General features: G+C 42.8%; 1 protein-coding gene across 1 annotated transcript; it reads right to left on the bottom strand.

The window, feature by feature from the left end:
* Nucleotides 1–936: 936 nt before the first annotated feature.
* On the bottom strand, nt 937–20,076 carry PRIM1 (DNA primase subunit 1). Its single transcript, XM_004601619.2, has 13 exons — nt 19,938–20,076; nt 18,604–18,761; nt 16,704–16,810; nt 16,552–16,625; nt 14,179–14,315; nt 12,438–12,496; nt 11,197–11,306; nt 9,799–9,890; nt 9,471–9,612; nt 6,926–6,995; nt 5,335–5,426; nt 4,049–4,147; nt 937–1,791 (listed from the first exon to the last, which is right to left on the bottom strand). Exons 1-13 carry the CDS (start codon nt 20,038–20,040, stop codon nt 1,772–1,774), a joined length of 1,263 nt encoding a protein of 420 aa, XP_004601676.2. The 5' UTR covers nt 20,041–20,076; the 3' UTR covers nt 937–1,771.
* Between the last annotated feature and the right edge of the window lie 1,622 nt (nt 20,077–21,698).

Here is a 21,698-nt window from a genome sequence, read left to right as displayed (position 1 = left end):
ACAATATAAACAAAAGCTCAGATAATGAAGAATTTTATACAATATTCTTTATTGTTACTTAAAAAATTAGAAAAAAGTGAGAAGTATTTCAGTATTTTGAATGCACTATACAGCATATTTTATATACAGCAACAGATAAAAATAGAAAAGATTGGGGCTGGAGCAATAGTACAGTGGGTAGGGCATTTGCCTTGCGCGTGGCCGACCTGGGTTTGATTCCCAGCATCCCTTATGGTCCTCTGCACCGCCAGGGGTGATTCCTGAGTGCAGAGCCAGGAGTAACCCCTGTGCATTGCCGGGTGTGACCCAAAAAGAAAAAAAAGTAGAAAAGATTGTGTAGCAAAAATGTTAGAAAATGTTAAGACAAAAATTTTGTAGGTCAGAAAGCACAGGTTCTCAATGTTTCTCTGACAACAGAAGGTAAACCAGAACAATTGTTTGTTCAGACTGTAAAACCGGGCAAAAAAAAAATCTGAAACTTTATAATCTATCATACAAAATCAAATACAGGAGAAACCTTTTAAATTAAATAACATTTCAGTTTCTAGATTTAAAAAAAGTCCAGCTGTTTTAACAAATACAACAGGATTTATGTCAAAGGGTTTTCTTTCCTTTTCCCCGGTTTTTGGGCCATACCCAATGGTGCTCAGGGCTGACCCTGGTGGGGATTGGGGACCATATGGGGTGCCAGGGACGGAAACCAAGTTGGCCGTGTACAAGGCAAACACCCTACCTGTTTGCTCCAGACCCCAGCAGAGTATTTTTTTTAAGTGCTTCTTTACCATTGTAAAGAATGAGAAATTCTTTTTTTTTTTTTTTTTTTGCTTTTTGGGTCACACCCAGCGATGCACAGGGGTTACTCCTGGCTCTGCACTCAGGAATTACCCCTGGCCATGCTCAGGGGACCATATGGGATGCTGGGATTTGAACCCGGGTCGGCCGCGTGCAAGGCAAACGCCCTACCCGCTGTGCTATCTCTCCAGCCCCAAGAATGAGAAATTCTTTACAATACCATTGAATGAGAAATTCAAAAGTTCTGAGGGAAATTAGGAGCTAATAATTACTAGTGTACAATACAATACTAGAAGTCTTGAAGGTAGATGCCAAATTTAAAATGTTTTTTTTGCTTTTGCTTTTTGGGTCACACTCGATGATGCTCAGGCGTTACTCCTGGGTCGGCACTTCCTGGTGGTGCTCGAGGGGCCATATGGGATGCCGGGGATTGAACATGGGTTGGCCATAAGGAAAGCAAAAGCCCTACCCACTGTACTATTGCTCTGGCCGCTAAAGTGAGTTTTAAAAATGGGCAGTGGGATGTGTCCTGACCAATATAAATATCAGCAAAATTAGTGAAATTCTGAACACATACTCCAGGTGCTTAAAACCTTTAATACTCACTCTAGAAATTTGGAGTATGTATCCAGTGAGCTGAAGTTAAAAGTCTTGGGCCTATTACCACTCATTTAGCCCTCTCTATGGCAATTGGTACAACTAAATATTTAGATTAGAAATCTTAGAATTATCTTTTCCTGAGAGTACATTTTATGAATGTACCTACAATCCACTAATTCCTTCCATTAGTCTTTCTTCCAGCAACCTTGACATTCTTTGGTGGTCTCAGAAACACTTTCAATATAATTATTTCTCAAGAATATTTTGTTTGAGGACTAAGGCACATCCATGTTTTTTCACACATTAAATGGAAATATGAAGTATGTGCTTCTTGGTTGAAGGTAGATGTCCATATTAGTTTGAGGGGCATTTTTATTCTTCAGAAGTCTTTTTGTAAATCTAGTAAAAAAAAGAATAGATTGTATCAGAGGACAGTAAAGAAAAAGCCCATTTATTTTTACACTGTGATTTGCTTAGTGCTTCTGCTAAATTTACATCATGCTTTAAGGTTTGCTTTCACATTTGTTGAAGTCCACATTATAGGCTAAGTTAATATAGAATAATAAACCAAGAGCCCAATATAACTAGGTGGAATGATAGCTTCAATAAGGTTTCCAACTTCAGAGCTGTTCATTCAGGGGCTGGAGAGTACAGTGGGGAGGGCAACTTGCCTTGCAAGTGGCAACCAGGCTCCCTGAGTGTGGAGTCAGGAGAAAGCCCTGAACAACACTAGGTGGGACCCCAAAACCAACCCCTCCCCCAAAAAACCCCACCCAAATATAATTTTTTTGTATTTGTAAAAACAACTCAAAAAACCAAAAAAAGAGTTTTCATTCAGTAAGTACATAGTTTGCATGTTCACAAAGAGTAGAAATGACCCTACGCACTATTTTACCATAACATAATTTTATTAAAAAAGAAGTTGAAAGTTTCTATAATTAATGTAATTTCTAAAAAGTTATTTTCTATATATCTAAAACTTCTGTATGATTTTATAGAAGTTTTTTAAGTTCTGTAGGTTTCTATAAAAAAATTAACAAAAAATAATTGTTTTGTTTGTGGGTCACACCTGGTGATGCTGAGGTGTTACTCCTGGCTCTGCACTCGGGAATCACTCCTGGTGGTACTATGGGGTCCATATGGGATGGTGGGGATCGAACTCGGGTCATCAGTGTGCAAGGTAAGGACCTTACCCACTGTACTATCTCTCCAGTCCTCTCAAAAAAAAATTTTTTTTAAAGGGTATCCATAAATCTCTTCAAAGTACTCATTGGTGATTATTCCTTTTGGCTTACACTATCCAAATTTTTCCCATTCCAAGAGCTTTACTTTTGACATTGCTTTCCTTAAAGCCTCCTAATTCTTATATCCAATAGAATTTGATCAGTACCCTCCCCAACTCTCCTTAAATATTCTTTTCTCCTAGTTTCTGTGACACCTTTTCCCCCATCTTTCATCACGCCAGTTCCAAATGATTGGCAAATCTCAACACTAAATTGTGCTTCCGCACTTTTTGGAGAGCTACTTGTTACTGTCCTAATGACCAATTAGCCCTTAGCTCTATTCGCTCCCCTACCTCACCCTAGGTATTTTTATTGTTTGTTTTTGGGTCACACCCAACTGTGCCCAGGGCTAACTCCTGGCTCTGTGCTCAGGGCTTACTCCTGGTAGGGCTTAGAGGAAGTACCAGTGTTGGGGATCGAACCCAAGTTAGCTGCATGCACAATAAGCGACTTACATACTATACTATCTCTCCAGCCTCCAATCCCAGATATTTTTTGTCAATAGATTTATCTTTCTAGGTGAAAACTGCAAATCACAGCACTCCTTTCCTTAAAACCTTCGATAGTTTCCCTGTCTCTGCTGAATTAGCCCAAACTCAAGGATGAAATTCTAGCTCTACACTCTGGCTTCAGACGGCTGCTTCTGATTTATATCCCATCTGAAAAAATCTTTTCCCTTAGCTCAGCTGTACTAATGGCCTCCAAAGTCATCTGAGGCTTATGCCTTCACTCCAGCTGCTTCCTCAAGAATGAATAGCCCGTATCTTTTTCTATTCCTGTACCCTTATGTCATCTAGCCTCTCCTTGTGGAAATTCTACACATACTTCAAGGTTTGGTGTCTTGGCACTGGGGATTGAATTGGTATAATAGCTCCCTGAAAAATACTACTTTTATGAAATTTCAGATTCTCTCAATCAGAAGAGAGCTGTAATAGTCTGTACTTTTCCATTTTGTACTAGTTAGGGCTGGTAGGCATGGAGTGGAGTTAATTCATCTTTGTTTCCCTTACAGTATTTGAAGCATAAGTTAAAGACTGTACACTGAACTGAATTAAGAGATTTGTTTTAGAAGAGCTATTATAGTAACATTTTGGGGGAGGGCTAAAATCACTCACTTTCCGAGTGGTTTAAACTAGTCTTTGTTAACCAGGAGCCATATGTTCCCCTGTGGGCTGCCAGGATATTCAAAGGGATTGCAGGTAAAAATTTCAGAAATGGGAATCCATGACACAAAACTAGGGGCAAATTAGTAGGACAGGGGACCACAGGAAGGAAACAAGGTGAAAAGGGTCCATGGTTGGAAAAGGTTGAGAAACACTGGTTTAAACATACTAAGATTTAAATAGGCAAAATGGTAAGTAATACAGTCTTACCACTCCTCCTGAGAAGTTCTCCTTTTCGGGATTTATCCAAGTTTTCAAGAAACTGTTCAAAAACTTTCACATAAGGGGCTAGACTCGTCTTCTTATAATCTAAATTATGAAGAACATGAATCATAACCTGCATTTTGGTAGCAATAATACAACAAAAAGTATAACTTTTAAGTGTCTTATAAAAATTCTCTAGAATAGTGATAGAAACACAATGAGAAGCATTTAATTTAAGCAACTGTCACCAGTCACAGCCATTCCTGGGACTGTTTGGGGGCTATGCCCAGCTCAGTGCTACAGGATTACTTCCAGTGGTGTTTGGGGGACCATGCAATGCCAGGTGTTAAGCCCTGGGACTCCTGCATGTAAAGTATGCACTCTATTCCTCTTTGAGTTATTTTCCTAACCAAAGTGAAAAAAATGCTTTTCCAATTCTACTGAGCTACATATCTAGTCCTTGAGCTTGAATTTTGCAATAAGGGTAGAAATATTTGACTAGAAAAGATCAGCTAGAGAACTAGAAAAGATCAACTAGAGACCACCTATCTAGTGGTTTACCCATAACAGCAGTCACTAGCTAGCTACATGTGGCCATTACAACTACAACTGTTTGAGTGGGCACCAGTAACGTCTCACTGAGAGACTTATTGTTACTGTTTTTGGCATATCCAATACGCACTGGTAGCTTTCCAGGCTCTGCTGCGTGGGCTCGATACTCTCGGTAGCTTGCCAGACTCTCTGAGAGGGGCGGAGGAATCGAACTTGGGTCGGCCTCGTGAAAGCGAACGCCCAACCGCTGTGCTATGGAACAACTAAAACTAAAAAAATTTAATTTCTGGACCAGGGATATAGCACAGAGATAGAAAGCATGCCTCTGAAGTGTAAGGCAATGTGTTCTATCCCTGGCACTGACAAAAAAAAGGAAAAAAAAAAGGCAGTGGAGAGGAGACCAGTTTCTTCTATTTTAAGTCACATGTAGCCAGTGAAATAAATGTAGGTATCACATATTGCTAGTGACAGTGACGACCACACTGGGCAGTGCGTAACATTTCCAACATCAAAGAAAATGATACTGGAATCTTTTTTGTTGTTATTGTTGTTCTGGGGCCACAGCTGGCTGTGCTCAGGCTTACTCCTGGTAGGCTTGGGGGGCCATAAGGGGTGCTGGGGATCAAGCCTGGGCTGCTGGGTGCAAGGCAAGAGCCCTGCCTGCTGTACTACCGCTGCAGCCTAATGGTGATTCTTTCGTTAGTGTTTTGTTAAAGCAAAACTTGAACGCATTATTCTACCTCGGGTTCTATGTTTGATTTCAGACTCAGCTTCATTTTTCTCTTTTTCTTCTTCATTAACAGAAATGGCATCCAATTCATGGCAAATGGAGCTATCAAGAAAAAAAGAATTTTTGGGTTTGTTTTTGGGCGACATTGTTTGTTTTTGGTGCTTAGAGCATACCCCTGGTTCTGCGATCAGGGATTACTTCTGGTTGAGGGGGCTATATGGGTTGCCAAGAATAGAATTTGGGCTGACTGCCTACAAGGCAAATGGCCTACCCACTTTATCTTTCCAGCCGAAAATAAGAGAATTTTAAAATTGATTTGTGGTTAGCAGTGTCCAGTATATGCTAATGCTTGCTCACACATGATTTTTCTCTGGGGGGAAAAAATCCAACACGTTGAAGAGGCCAGGGAGGTAGTCCAGTGAGCAGGGCTCTTGCCTTGTATGTGGCCAAACTAAATATGATCCCCGACACCCCATATGGTCCCCAGGATCCCTCCAGGAGTGACCCTTGAGTACAGAGCCAGGAGTAAGCCCTGAGCACGACTAGGTGGCCACTGAAAAACAAAACAAAGCATGTGGAAGACTGAATTTGAGATCTTCTAAAAATTCAGGTCCCCTTAGGATTTTGTATGCAAGTTAGCCTGTAAAACTGGGAAATCTTTGTGTGCTTTTTTGTTTTTGGGTTACGCCCAGCAGTGTTAGGGGGGTTATTTCTGTTCTCTTGACTCTGCATTTAGGAATTACTCCTGGAGGTGCTCAGGGGAACACGTGGGATGCCAGGTTTTAAACCCAAGTCAGTCTCATGCAAGGCATGTGCCGTACCCACTGTACTATCTCTCTAGTGTGAACTAAAAATCTTTCTCACGTATTAATAGCTGAAGGGACTAGAGGAATAGTGAAGTGAGTAAGGTGCTTGCCTTGCACATATTCAACCTGAGTTAAATCCCCAGCATCCCGGATGGTCTCCCGAGTACCAACAGAAGTGATCCATGGGCCAGAGCGATAGTACAGCAGGTAGGGTGTTTGCCTTGCGCGTGGTCGACCCAGCTTTGATCCCCAGCATCCCTATAAGGGGATGTCCCAAGAGCACTGAACACTGCCAGAAGTCATTCTTGAATACAGAAGCAGGTGTAACCCCTGAGCATTACTGGGTGTGACCCAAAAAGTCAAGAGAAGAAGAAGTGATCCCTGAACAGAGCCAGAAGCTCTGAGCACTGCTGGATGTGCCCATCACCTTCACCCCCAAATAACAGCAGTTAAAAAATTACATGGAACACATGAGGAAATGTATTTTTTTAGCTGGACAACATCATATGGTCTCAGAGCAGTTGCTCTTCGGAAGGGAGTTAATTCAATCCACTTAAAAAAATACTTTGTTGTGTTTTTTTTTTTTTTTTTGGCCACTCTTGGCGATGCTTAGGGTTTATTTCTGGCACTGCACTCAGGAATCACTCTTGGCAGTGCTCAGGGGACTTTATGGAATGCTGAGGATTGAACCTGGGTCGGCTGTGTGCAAGGCAGGTGCCCTACCTGTTGTACTATCCTGCACTTCACATACTAAACAATTACATAACAAATAATAAGGAGTTATCTAGAACGCACCTTATGGTTGGAACAGTAAATGGATTAAATTGATCCACTTTCCGTAAATCAATGGGCACAGAAATTCGACCTGTAAGAATGAAAAGTTATAGACTGATTATGGGATAGAAATCATCAGAGGCGCTTATCAATTCATTTTAGCTAAAATTTTAGCGAAGGGCTTAGCAAAATGATTAAATTAATTAAGAGTTGCCGCGGCCCGCGCGGCCAACTTGAACCTCGGCTGGAGAGAGGGAATGAGAGTGAGTGGGCTAGGGAGGACTGCATGCAATATGCGGCATACAGCAAGTTTATTGAAATCCAAGCGGGTTTATATAGTCTTATTTTAGCAACGATCAGCAGGTTACATAAGTGGCAAACATTATTAATCAAGCGGTGCAGGCAACTTTATTTTTGCCAATATTACTTGTTTTTCGGTTCCTTCTCTCAGTCTTGAGAAACATGGGAAAGCAGATGTGGCCTTGAGCATGGCCATGGCAGATGCGAGCCAATCCTCCCTTCAGCCTCCTCTCGAGTCCAGCTGCCAGAGCACGGTGGCCCTTCAACTTTTCTCACGAGGCAGGTCGCCAGAGCATGGTGGCCCTTCGACCCTCTTTCCAGGCTGGCCGCCAGAGCATAATGGCCCTTCGGCCGCCTGTCAAGGTCAGCTGTCAGGGGATGACTCGCCCTCATGCCAAGTTTCTCCATACTCGTCCCTGTTTACAGGAACTAAGGTAGGGAGTGCCTAGGCCCCCTCCTCACCCAGTCCCTGTTTACAGAGACAGAGGCAGGGGGTGCCTAGGCCCGTCCCCAACAAAGAGTAATATTTAGGGAGCCAGAGTGATAACTCAATAGCTTGTGCACAAGCTCTGCCCGCAGGAGGCCTAGGTGTGATCCCTGGCATTGCACGCTCCCTCCACGGCCAAGAGCAACTCCTGATCATGGAGCTGGGAAAAGCCTCAAACCCTAACCACCCCCTCCCCGACAAATAGAATATTTAGAAATTAAGTTAAAAGTACTTTTACATTATCTGTGGCTTTTACTTATTTAAAAAAATCCAAACAAACTAAAAAGCAGGTGTGGAAGGCTGCTGAGCTATTACCCAGTAACAGTTTTTTTTGCTTTATTTTGATTTTTGGGCCACCCCTAGTGACACTCAGGGACCACTCCTGGTGGGCTCAGGGGAGCATATAGGATGCCGGGAATTGAGCTCAGGTAGGCTGTGTGCAAGGCAAGCGCCCTACTTCCTGTATTATCTATCAGTCTGGTCCCTCTTTTTTTTTGGCTCATACCTGGTGATGCTCAGGGATTCCTTCTGGCTCTGCACTCAAGAGTTACTCCTGGCAGTGCTCGGGGGGACTATATGAGATGCTGGGGATCAAATCCAGGTTGGCCGAGTGCAAGGCAAACGCCCTTCCTGCTGGACTATCACTCCGGCCCCTGGCTCCTCTTCTTATCTCTACTTTTCTTTCTCTCTTTAGGGAGGTGGATGCTTCTGGCAATGCTGGGGGCCCGGGGTCACTTTTGGAGGTTCATGGTTTACTTTTATTCCTGAACTTAAATACAGGAGAATTTAAATTTCTCCTATACTTAAGTTCAAAAAAAAGATCTCAGGGGCTGGAGCGATAGCACAGCGGGGAGGGCGTTTGCCTTGCATGCGGCCAACCCAGGTTCAATTCCCAGCATCCCATAGGGTCCCCTGAGCACCGCCAGGAGTAATTCCTGAGTGCATGAGCCAGGAGTAACCCCTGTGCATCGCCGGGTGTGACACCCCCCCAAAAAAAATCTCAAATTTAGTGTGTTGTGAAAGCAGAACGAAACAGGTTGAAAGAATTAGATATGAACCCAGGGCCTCTCACATACAAAGCAGGTGCAGCACCACTTGCGCCACATCCATCGCCTTTTGAGTTAAGTTCTGGAACACCCCTGAGACTAGCAGCACCTTGGCTCCCCCATTAAACTAAAAAAAAAAAAAGTAAAATTTCTAGTATTGATAGCTCTGAACGTATTTGTTTTAAGATTCTGGGTAAGACTCTTTAATTACATGGACCTTCTCTTCTGTACAATGACAGCTATTGTCCTGTGATTTAAATTCTTCCCCAACTCTAATTCCAACTCTGAGCCTCAGCAATTCAACCAAAAATGACCAACACAGTGAAACCTCCTCATCTAATTGCTACTAATCCATGATTAAAAAATAACTTAGGGAACTGGGAAGGTTGTACAGGGAGGGCATTAGCCTTCTACGACAATCCCCGGCACCCCATACAGCCCCCTGAGCCCACCAGGTGTGACCCCCAAGCACAGCCAGGTATGGGCCCCAAACAAAAACAATAACCAAAACCCCAAAACAAAATAAGAATTTTTTCCCAAAACCACCACTATCAACAAAAAAACACCACCAAAGCCCCCACCAAACAAAAAAGTAATTTAACTTAAATATTAGCAGACAGAGCAATAATTTAACTTTTAATAATTCAGGCACATTTATTCATAACCAGCAACATACCTGTTGAAACAGAAAGTAACTTTCATTGTGTTTTCGCTTACTTTCCTCGTATATTACCTGTTTTAGGGTGAACACTAAAAGGGCTCTTCAGTAAATGATTGATTCCTTTGCTGACATTGATATCCAGCCGTGGGAAGCAGTATTGGAGCATGATCTCCCACTCAAGCCAGGGCCCACATTTATCATTTTTGCTGTTACTCTAGAAGTGGACAGAAGTGGATATGAGCATCAGCAGACCTTTCCAAGGACTTCCTTAACAGTGGTTAATAAAATAATGTTTAGTTATCTTTAATTTACTAACAGAGGAAAAAGAAAATCAAAATGAAAAAAACATTCAGAACTTAAGAGTTGTGTGATCTGAAATATAGACATTAATGGAATCTACCTGATAACCGCTGGCTACTTTCTTCAAATACTCCCAACGCTGAAGTGAGCTATGACACTTCTGGAAATTACGTTGAAGATCATCATGCAGTGGTGAGACGTCATTAAGGAACACATTTATGGTACATTAACGAACAAGATATTTTCAGTAATTCATTACACAGGGATGGCTACACCTTCAATAATGTTTTCTAAAATGTAAATTTGGGGGCTAGAGCTTGCCTTGCACACTGATGTCAAACATAGGGTGGGTCCCCGATACTCCATATAACCTCCCGAGTCCAGCCATAAGTGCTCCTGTGCTCCCTGAATACAAGCCAGGAATGTATCCTGAGCACTGCAGCGGGATGTGTTCCAAAGAGTCCCCTCCCCCAAAACTGTAAATTTTAAATAATATTAAACCACATAACCTTAAAAAATAACCCTAGGAGGGCATGTTAAAGTTAACTGTTTAATTTAGAAATTTTCTGTTTTTCACGTCGAAATGATTCTGCATTCTTCAAATAGGTATTAGTTCTAAGAGAACCAATCTAAATGAGGAAATACGCTTAAGAAATGGCTTCCTTTCTTGGGGCTGGAGTGATAGTACAGTGGGTAGGGCATTTGCCTTGCACGTGGCCAACCCGGGTTCGATTCCCAGCATCCTATAGGGTCCCCTTAGCACCGCCAGGGTAATTCCTGAGTGCAGAGCCAGGAGTGACCCCTTTGCATCGCCAGGTGTGACCCAAAAAGAAAAAAAAAAAAGGCTTCCTTTTTTAACACTGTCTGTGACTAAAGATATAAAAGTGCAGAAATTTTATATGAGAAAAATTACACTCCCATATGATCCAGCAATTCTACTTGGAATTTACCCCAAGGGCCCCAAAACTATTCAGAAAAGACATTTACATTTCTATGTTCATTCACAATAGCCTAAATCTGAAACCACCCAAATGCTCAAGAGCAGATAACTGAATAAAGAAACTGATAAATATACATAATGGAATACTACTCAGCTACAAAAAAGGGATGAAATCAGGCAACTTCCTACTATGTGGATGGATCTGGAAGTATCATGCTGAGTGAAATTAGGAGAGGGACAGACACAGAATGGTCTCCTTCCTATGTAGTATATATTAAAAAAAAAACAAACAGTATGGAAGCAATGGAGACTTTAAGGCAATGGAAACTGGTCTTTAGTAGGAGTGGGGGTACTGGGACATGGTGGAGGGAAGTTGACATTTCTGGTGGAGGCTGTGGTGTTGGAATGTTTTATGCATGAAGCCCTACCATTGTCAATAGTGTAAATCTCAGTGCCTAACATAAAGAAAAAAAAAAGAGACTGTGTTGTCAGAACACCTTCATAATATCATAGATCAGTATTAACTTGTTCACATGGAAATAATCTTAGAAAGGATATTTTCAGGAACAAGGGCTAATATCTTATCCCAGTTTTCTTTGTTTTCAAGAATATCTTGACCAACAAGGGCATATTCTTCGAAGTATTTTTTAATTATGTCTACAGATTTTCTGTAAGAATAACAAAAATAAAATCCTAACATATATACACCACATAGCTTTGTTGTTCGGGTGACTAGAGCTTCTTTTAACTGAATTTCTAGAACTTAACTCGGTAAGGTGGGAATTATAGTCCTTGAAATCTAGGGGAAAGAACCTAGTAAGGTACTGAACTTAGCACGGAAATCCAAGAAATGTTTACTTCCCAAAGTGCACAACTTTGAATATTAATAGCATCCACAATTATGCAGTCAGGACAAGCAGCCAAGTCAGGACAATAGATCGTTCAATAGTAGTGTGTTGGATAACGCTTATAGTGTCGACTCTGAATTGTTTGCTTTAAACATTTCAACAATAATATGGTGCTTAGCAATTTGCAAACAGACGTCACATTTACTGTTGATTCTCCACAACTCTATACAATAGGCGGAGCAGATGTTCATATAATCAAGGACGTGGAGAATCCAACATTTTATCAAAGAACAGGAATATTTACTCCTAACACTATGCTTTCTTCTGTGCTACAGAAATAATCCAATGTAAAGAGTATCGGTTTTGGAATTAAGCAAACCAGGTCATGAATTTGTCAATTATTAGTGAGATGTTAAGCAAATGAGACACTCTGCCCACATGTCACTTTCCTAATCTATAAGCCAGAACACTAAAACAATTTCTTGTACCTCATGAAATTGTTGTAAAAACCACTGAAATGTTTATAAAAGACCCACCATGAATATTATAATATAAAATAGACCCTCATGTAACCTAACTTTAGCAATTGTTATTAAATACTATTTCAGCAGAGAAAATTACCAACAAGGTAATTCTAAAAGCTTAAGTAGTTGGGTTAGACACAACTAACTGTAGCCCTGTCTTCCTGTTCTTCATCGATTTGCTCGAGTGGGCACCAGTAACGTCTCCATTGTGAGACTTGTTGTTACTGTTTTTGGCGTATTGAATACGCCACAGGTAGGTTGCCAGGCTCTGCCGTGCGGGCGGATACTCTCGGTAGCTTGCTGGGCTCACTGAGAGGGATGGAGGAAATGAACCTGGGTTGGCCACATGCAAGGCAAACGCCCTACTCACTGTGTTATCACTTCAGTCCAGACACAACTAAAAGTGCATACAAATTTTCCAACAAACCTGACAAAAGGGTGAATCCTTTCACTTAGATGAACTTTCTTTTTAACGTCCTGACCACCCTGAAAAATAAAACATCATACAAAAGAACTTTAATGTATTATATAGCAAAATAATGGAAAAGTTCCTTTAACATGTTCTAAGGAGTTTCATTAAACTCTACGTATAGAGTGGGCACAGAAGGGGTGGTGGGATAGGTACTCGATCACTGTGTGACTGAAACGTAACCACGAAAGCTTGTAAGTCCGTAACTGTATCTCCTGGTGATTCAATAAACAATATTAAAGAAAACCTCTATCTACAGACAGAAGCTTGGATATTATTTTAGTTTTGCTTTGCATTTGGATCCCAGGTATCAAACCCACGGCCTCATACATGTGAGGCATGTGCTTTTATCACTGAGCTACGTCCCTGGACACAAGGATGTATTTATTTACACAATGTCAATGCCTACATAGTTCTGGGTTAATGACATAATTAAACTAGAAATTCCTCGCATCAAGGAGGACACCTATATAACTGAGATTTAAACCTGAAAACTTTGTAACTTTCCACATGGTGACTCAATAAAAAATTAAAAAAAAAAAAAGGAGGACACCTATAGCAGCATATGAAATACCTTTTTGTGGGAGGGGGTACTCCCCGTGAACGGAAGCGTAGTTGTGTGGGCATTACAGTTTGGTGCTCAGGCCAGCGGTGCGAGTGGCCAGAAAGGCTATACCCAATGATGCTCAGGGGTGCAGGTAGTGTCAGGGATTGAACTCAAGGCCTTAAACAAGCCCGGCATATGCTCCAGCCCTTAAAGATGAAATACTTAACCCCAAGGTATGAAATATCTTAAAAATGTAGGCATTTGGGGCTGGAGCGATAGTACAGTGGGTAGGACCCGGGTTCGATTCCCAGCATCCCATATGGTCCCCTGAGCACCGCCAGGGGTGATTCCTGAGTGCAGAGCCAGGAGTAATCCCTGTGCATCGCCAAGTGTGACCCAAAAAGAAAAAAAAAAAAAAAAAGGAGGCATTATAATTGTATTTGACTTGCTGGTAGGATCATTTACTCTGGAAAGTGGACACTAAAAATGATCAAGGGTATGAAGGGATAGTACGGTTTGTCCCACACTTGGCAGACTCTTGAACAGAGAGCCAGGAATAAGCCCTGACTATAACTGGGTATGACCAAACATCACCTCACCATCCCCCCAAAAGATGATTTGTTTATATGAGCTACACTCAGTGGTGCTGGGAAGCCATGTAGCACCAGGTATTGAACTAAGGGCCTTGAATGAGATCTACCACTTAAACTATCTCCTAAGGCCCAAGAGTTTAAATTTTGTGATTAAACAGACCAGACAAGGCATTCTCCACCCTGGATATTGACGCACATCTCAACCTGAGTGTGTACTCTCAGCTTTTTCCCCTCCTGTGTTCTCTCTGAACATGTGTCTCTCTCTCCCTCACAGTTCTCTAAGTAAATTTTCTTTTTTGTTTTTGGGCCATACCCGATGATGCTCAGGGCTTGTTCTTGGCTTTGGACTTGGGAATCACTCCTGGCAGCGCTCGGAGGACCACATGGAATACTGGGAATCGAACCTGAGTTGGATGCGTGCAGGCAAGCATCCTACCTGCTGTAATATTACTTCCTGAGCATTGCCAGGTGTGGTCCCCAAACAAACAAACAAACAAAAAAACCCAACAAAAAAATCTAGCAAATAGGGAAAGAAAAATGACACTCAAGAAGAACTTACCTTTACAAGACTTAAATACTCAACTATCCCAGAACGTATGGTGGAAGACAATTTTCTAACGGATTCATCACAGACCCAACAGTGAACACCTCTCCTTCCAGAATATACCCAGAGACGATGCTTAAATCCAAAGTCCTCTGAGGAAGAAATAACAGGTTTTGTAATTAGTTTCTGTGGTGTCAGGAACTGAACCTAGGGTCGCATACATGTGAGGTGTGTGCTCTACTACTGAGCTATATCCCTGGGGAAAAAAAAATGTTTTCTTAAAAAAATTCTTTGTGGGGGCCGGAGCGATAGCACAGCGGGTAGGGCGTTTGCCTTGCACGCGGCCGACCTGGGTTCGATCCCCGGCATCCCATATGGTCCCCCAAGCACTGCCAGGAGCAATTCCTGAGTGCAAAGCCAGGAGTAACCCCTGAGCATCGCTGGGTGTGACCCAAAAAGCAAAAAAAAAAAAAAAAAAAAAAAAATTCTTTGTGTCTGTTTGAGCCATACCTAAGGGAGCTCAAAGCTATTTCTGATGGTGCTCATGAACTTTATATAATGCTGAGGCTAAAACCGAGCTGGCCACATACAATGCAAGTGCCTTATCTTATACAATGATTCAAGTTTAATCCCTGGCACCACTTTATCAGTTCCTGAGAGCCACTAGCAGTGATCTCTGAGCACAGCAGGTATAGCCCAACCACATCCCTAATAACCCCCAAACCTTAAAAATTCCCAAGTCTATAAACTCCTATTTAATTCTTTTTTTTTTGTTTTAGGACCACACCTGGGGGTGTTCAGGGTTTACTCCTCATTCTGTGCTCATATCTCTTATCCAATTTCATCCCAATTTTGGATGTACCCTGTGCATGTTATGAATAATAATTTAATTTTTATCTTTAGACTGCATAGCCTACTTGAGGTAAGAACTGTTATCTTTCACATTATTCCCTTCATATAGGACAATACTGTATTCAACAGACCACTGAACTGGGAAAAGATCTTTTTTTTTGCTTTTTGGGTCACACCCGGCGATGCACAGGGGTTAGTCCTGGCTCTGTGCTCAGGAATTACTCCTGGAGGTGCTCAGGGGTCCATATGGGATGCTGGGAATCGAACCCGGGTCAGCTGCGTTCACGGCAAATGCCTTACCCGCTGTGTTATTGCTTCAGCCCCAAAGCTTTTTTTTTTTTTTAAAAAAACCTTTTATTAAGTTGTTCACAACTTATTCAGTATTCTAACACCAATCCCACCACCATTATACCTTCCCACTACCATGATTTTGAATTTTCCAACCACCATCCAAGCCTGCCCCAAATGCAGATCCTAAATAATTTATTCTATATTGCTTGTTATGAACAATTCGCTAAAAATGATCCAAAAACATTACCTTAAAGGAAAGTGTACGAAAATTGTTTTATCTCACCGTGAAGCCATTAAGCGATTATTAACATTAAGAGATTATTAACATGGTGTTACAGATTGGGTCTTGTATGCTATACATACATATACATATATTTTGCATTGAGATAGGTTGCTTTCTACTTTACACGACATCAAATGTGGTGTGCTACGCTTGGGCATTTTCTTTTAAAAAAACTTTAAAAGATAGCACAGAGAGTAGGTTGTTTTCCTTGCATGTGGCTGACCTGGATTTGATTCCTCTGTCCCTCTTGGAGAGCCCGGCAAGCTACCGAGAGTATCCTACTCGCACGGCAGAGCCTGGCAAGCTCCCCGTGGTGTAGTCAATATGCCAAAAACAGTAACAAGTCTCACAATGGAGACGTTACTGGTGCCCACTTGAGCAAACTGATGAGCAACAGGATGACAGTGATACAGTGATAGAGTGATACAGTATGATCTATGCAGCTGTGGTGGCTCTATCTTCCAACCACAGGGTAAAAGGCAGAGTCAATAAGATTCTGGGGACACAGCAGGCAGAGTGCAAACAGGGAAACTATTTGATTTTACATTTTTGTGAGAGAGTCCAAGTTCTTAATTTATTTAAAGCCATAGATTCAATTTGGATTTAACCTAAATGAAGAACTTCCACATTGTTCAAGTGGAAGAGGACACAAAATAAGGCAGTAGAGAATACGTCAAAGCTGGAACAAGGGGATTCTCAGCACTGCCAGGCGTGTCCCTTGAACACAAAGCCAGGAATAAGCCCTGACTACACTACAGTCAGGTCAGGACTTGTCTGACCATGACAGAAGCTCACTGGTTTGAGCAACAGTTTTATTTGACTTGAACCAGAACTTTTTCTTATCGTATGTTTCAAAGAAATCTGCTAGAGATTTGTGAGACTTGATTACGAGATGAGACTGCCACTCATTCAGAGGAAAAACGATTCTTGTGTTGTCTCATTCAGACACTATTAATACTTGCCCTTCAGGGCTCGGTCGATGACGCGTATGGCCATTGTCATGAGGGTCCAACACTTGGAACATATATCTGCGGAACTGAAGCACAGTCACCATTACTCACGGTCAGCGACAACGCCCACCCACCCACCCATGAACAGGGCAGACGACACTCACCTACAGCATCTCCTCACATCGTCATAGTCTGTCATGTCAATATCAAACACCAACTCCTTTTCTTGAGCCTGGAAAGCTCCCAGCTTCACTGTATTGTGCTGACTAGGCTGCAAGTATAAAATATCAAATAGTGTCTTTTAAGAGGCATCATGATGTCAGGGCTGGAGCGATGACACAGCAGGGAAGGCACTTGCCTTGCATGCAGCCAGCCTGGGTTCTATTCCTGGCATCTCAAATGGTCCCCGAGCACTGCCAGGAGTAATTTCTGAGTGCAGAGCCCGGAGTAACCCTGAGCATCACTCTTGTGACTCCAAAACAAAGTGTCATGATGTCAAATATGAATTTGTGTTTTTTGGTCACACCTGACAGTGCTCAGGGTCCCTTAAGTCTTTAATTCGGTCAAGGCTGCAGCTATATGCTAGGCCAATGCCTTCACCTTTGTACTATCTCTGTAGCCCGTCAAATATGCTTATTTTTCACCCACATGAAAAAAAAGTGGCCAAGGAAGAAAAAAACCAAACATTGTAAGTCTATATCAGATTCAATACTTTCAGAATTGATAAAAGTATAACTTTCATCTACTTAGAAAAGATCTGGAACACCATATGACTAAAACCTACTCATAAACAGCTTTGTAATGGTCTATCTAATAATGTAATGGTCTATTTCATAATTATAAAATAAAATAATTATACATTATAAAATAATGTAATGGTTTATTTAATAATGATTCAATTAAAAAAAAAAGGCCTGAGAAATATATACAATTACAAATGGTTGGGGTCCGGAGATACAGTACCATAGGTAAGGCATTTGCCTTGCATGTGGCCGACCCAGGTTTCACTCCTGACACCCACATGGTGTCCCCAGATCCCACCAGGAGCAACCCCTCTGTACAGAGCTATGAGTAAGACCTGAGGAATGTTGGGTAGGCCTCCAAATCAGAAAATCAAGTCTACTGCCCCCAAAACCCACAACAAAATAAAATACAAATGGTTTTCCTAAAGTTCTGAGATAGATTATACAATATAATACATACATATAATACACACAATACATATTTGTTTATATAATACAGTACATATCTGTTTATTTTGGTTGGGTGGACGGCACACACCCCAATGTGTTGAGACCATTCTTGCCTCTGTGCTCAGGAAGGGGATCAAATCAGGGTTAGTAAAAACAGTCACGTATAACGCAAATGTGGGGCTGGAGCGATAGCACAGCGGGTAGGGCATTTGCCTTGCATGAGGCCGACCCGGGTTCAATTCCCAGCATCCCATATGGTCCCCTGAGCACTGCCAGGGGTAATTCCTGAGTGTAGAGCTAGGAATAACCCCCTGTACATCGCTGAGTGTGATGCAAAAAAAAAGCAGGAAAAAAAAAAGGCAAATGTGCTCTCTCTCTATCCCTATTTTTTTTGGGGGGTGGGGCACACTTGGCTGTGCTCAGGGCTTAGTCGACTCCGTGATCAGGGATCACTCCTGGCAGGCTTGAGGGACCATATGTGGTGCTGGGGATCGATCTCGAGTCAGCTGCACTCAAGACAAGCATATTACCTGTTGTACTATCTCTCATTCCTAAATACTTGATTAAAATAAACCATAAACTGATTTTTAGGTTACATATAAAGGAAAGTACATACAAATAATATCTAATTGCAAGGTGTCTTAAAGACTTTTGTTACTAAACATATAAATAAGAATATACATTCAGTAAAATATTTCATTGACTCAAAAATGAAAATGAGTTTCACCACTCACTAGTTTATAGTTGTTTCTTTTCTGGATACACTAAGGTTACCTAAGAGGAAGAAGGTAGAAGGAAAAAAAAAACCCCACATCTCTTAGGGCTATCTAAAATAACAACAACATCACCAAACACACGAAAGTCTTCTTACTCTGTGGGAATATACAGCGCCAATATCAATCTTATAAGGATTCAACTTCTGCATCTCCTTTTCCAGCTCACTCTGGTTGTTGAAGGACTGGTAGCGAATGTAAATATCATCTTTCAAGGTGAATGAAAATTCACGGTGTTGAAAGTAATTCTTTATTACTGGAAAATAAACATACATTTAAAAGTTAAGTCAGCGTGGGGCCGGCGTGATAGCACAGAGGGTAGGGCGTTTGCCTTGCACGTGGCCGACCTGGGTTCAATCCCTGGCATCCCATATGGTCCCCCAAGCACTGCCAGGAGTAATTCCTGAGTGCAAAGCCAGGAGTAACCCCTGAGCATCGCTGGGTGTGACCCAAAAAGCAAAAAAAAAAATGTTAAGTCAGCGCTTTATTCAGCTCAGGGGATTCTAATTCTATCATTAGCCAACGAGAAGCGATTTAAAAAAAAAATTTTTATTGAATCACCATGAGATGGTTACAAGCTTTCATGTTTGGGTTACAATGTCACAATGATCAAACACCCATCCCTCCACCAGTGCACATTCCTCACCACCAATATCCCGGGTATACCCCCCTTTCCCACCCTCCCCTTGCCTCCATGGCAGACAATATTCCCCATACTCTCTCTCTACTTCTGGGCATTATGGCTTGCAACACAGACACTGAGAGGTCATCATGTTTGGTCCATTATCTACTTTCGGCATGCATCTCCCATCCCGACTGATTCCTCCAGCCATCATTTTCTTAGTGATCCCTTCTCTATTCCATCTGCCTGGAGAGGAGATTTTAATCAGCATTCTGTGCCTTAAGACTGTGTTGTGTATGTATGTGTATGTATGTGTGTGTGTGTGTGTGTCTCCAAATACCTGGCTACTTATTTGAAAGCGATAATAATCCAGCACTTGAAAATAAAAAGGGGGAGGGGAGAGGAGCTCAGGTGTCTTCAATGTGTCACGCCAGCTCTCCCCGCTCCACGGAGACTAATCAGTGCTCCTCTGACCCAGATGCAGATGTCAGCTGCAGTCTCAGGCAACGGTTCGGTAACGGTGACACCCCCTGCCGCCCCCCACCCCCCGGTTCGTTTTGGGGCGGCGGCGCGAAACCCCGAGCCCAGCCGCATCTTTCCCTGCGGCAGTTCGCGGGTCCTTTCATCCCGTCTGGCCCGGCCCGTTTACAGCTCAGAGACGACGGCACGGGTTCGAGGGAATGCTCTGAAGGCACCCGATACCGTCATCACTCGGTGTGCAGGGGCCACCTCTCTCGGCCACCGGGTCCCCCCCCGCCGCCCGGACGCGCCCCACACTCGGCGCCCGCAACACCGCCCCGCTCCCATCACCTCCGCCGTAGTTGAGCCAGCGGTAGTACTGCGAGTAAGGAAAGAGCCGCCGGTAGTAGAGTTTAAGCAGCTCGGGCAGCTCGGCAGGATCAAACGCCTCCATGGATCGCCGCGCTCAGTCCACAGTGACCGCCGCAAGAATTGGCGGGAAAAGCACAAACTTTATCTCCGCCACTGCGCAGGCGTGTCGGCACGGTGGCGCGCTGTCTCGCCAGGGACGCCGGGAATTGTAGTTCTCAGGTGGTGATCGGCCAGGGCTCGCGAGATCGTAGGCCTCCGCTCTGGTGGGCGGGAATAGGAAGTGCCGTTCCCGGAAGGGCTTAAAGGGGACGTCAAATCGGGTGCTTGCCTTGTGCGCCGCAGACCTGGGTTTAATAGCTGGCATCCCATGTGATGCTCTGGAACCGCCAGGAATGAACACTACCGGGAGTGCCCTCTTCCTTCCCCTAAAGCTATTACAGATAAACATCAAAACCTCTAAGTTTATGATTTTTAAAGAGAAATACTGCATTCAAGGAATATAAACCATTATTTTGTAGGGACAATTTGGAAATTAGCTCTTCATAGGTTTACTAGATCCAATGTGTGGAAATTAAGGCCAACCGGATGAGAGAAGGATTAATTTTTTAGAGTTTGAAATAGCAACATCTTTATGTGGGCAACATCTTTTTTTAAATTATCATTTCTCCCCCCTTTTTTTTATTCATTGGGACGCGTCTGGGCTGGGGGACCCGTTGGCTGAGAGAAGTGGCTCCTGCAAACCAAGTAATGATGGTATCGGGTGCCTTCAGAGCATTCTCTGGAAAGTTACAAAGCTTTCATGTTTGAGTTTCAGTCATACAATCAGCAATCAGCAACACCCATCCCTCTACCAGTGCACATTTTCCACCACCAAAATCCCCAGTATTGCTGCCGCCCCCCCCCCTCCCCGCAAACCTCTGTTCCAACCCTTCCCTGCCTGTGTTGGGCTTATATAGCTGACCTGGAGGTGGTTTGTGGGTGTGTCTCCTACACACCTAACTTTTGCCTGTTTCATTTCTTGGTGAACTTGGTCCCAAGTTGTTGGGGTCCGGCCAAAGGCACAGCAGCAATTTTGGGGTATCAGGAAGCCTGAAGGCACCATCAGGCTGCTGATGCACTCGCCCCACAGGTGCAGGTTGACCTGATGGTGGCACCACAACCCCGTGGGCAACATCTTAAGGAGCTAAGATATAAGGACTAAGATATAAGGACTTAAGGCTTACTGAATTTCTACTATGTGCTGGATTTATTTATTAGTCTTCTAACAGGAAACCAGGCTTAATAGTATATAACATAGATGCTGATCGTACCTCTTTTTTACTGATGGGGAAATTTGCAGAGAACATAAGTAATTTGCCCAATATCATACAGCCAGCGTATGGCAGAACCAGAGAGGCTGACTCCTACCGAGATAGTCTATGTTCTTCAACAAGGGGGTGATATGAGTGAAATGAGTGAGAGTAAGAAGTGCTTACTAGGCACCTAGGCACAGTTCATAACCTAGGATCATTCAATGTGAGAGCTCTTTGGTAAGTGCTCTGGTATAGAGGCTTTTAGCTCAAGTGCCACTTGGAGGCAGTATTGCCCTTTGATTTGGCTACCCCTTGTGATTTCCACCCCCCAATTTTTGGGGGTATGAAAAAAAATACCTCTTCCCTGAACTATTTGCTGAATTGGACACTTACCCCATGGACTTCTTTTCCAGTTCAACTTCTGTTATTTTTTGGGGGGAAGTAGCGG

This window comes from Sorex araneus, chromosome 2, assembly GCF_027595985.1.
Source record: "Sorex araneus isolate mSorAra2 chromosome 2, mSorAra2.pri, whole genome shotgun sequence".
In the NCBI taxonomy this organism is placed as follows: Eukaryota; Metazoa; Chordata; class Mammalia; order Eulipotyphla; family Soricidae; genus Sorex; species Sorex araneus.
This window is presented reverse-complemented; position numbering and strand designations above follow the sequence as displayed.

What these genes read in the sequence shown, in the direction of transcription:
- PRIM1 (XM_004601619.2), bottom strand. Translation starts at nt 20,040, where the DNA reads ATGGAGGCGTTTGATCCTGCCGAGCTGCCCGAGCTGCTTAAACTCTAC. An exon ending in CTGGCTCAACTACGGCGGAG is followed by an intron (nt 18,762 to 19,937) that starts GTGATGGGAGCG and finishes TTTATTTTCCAG; the next exon opens with TAATAAAGAATTACTTTCAA. An exon ending in AGTATTTAAGTCTTGTAAAG is followed by an intron (nt 12,497 to 14,178) that starts GTAAGTTCTTCT and finishes TTTATTTTTCAG; the next exon opens with GGTGGTCAGGACGTTAAAAA.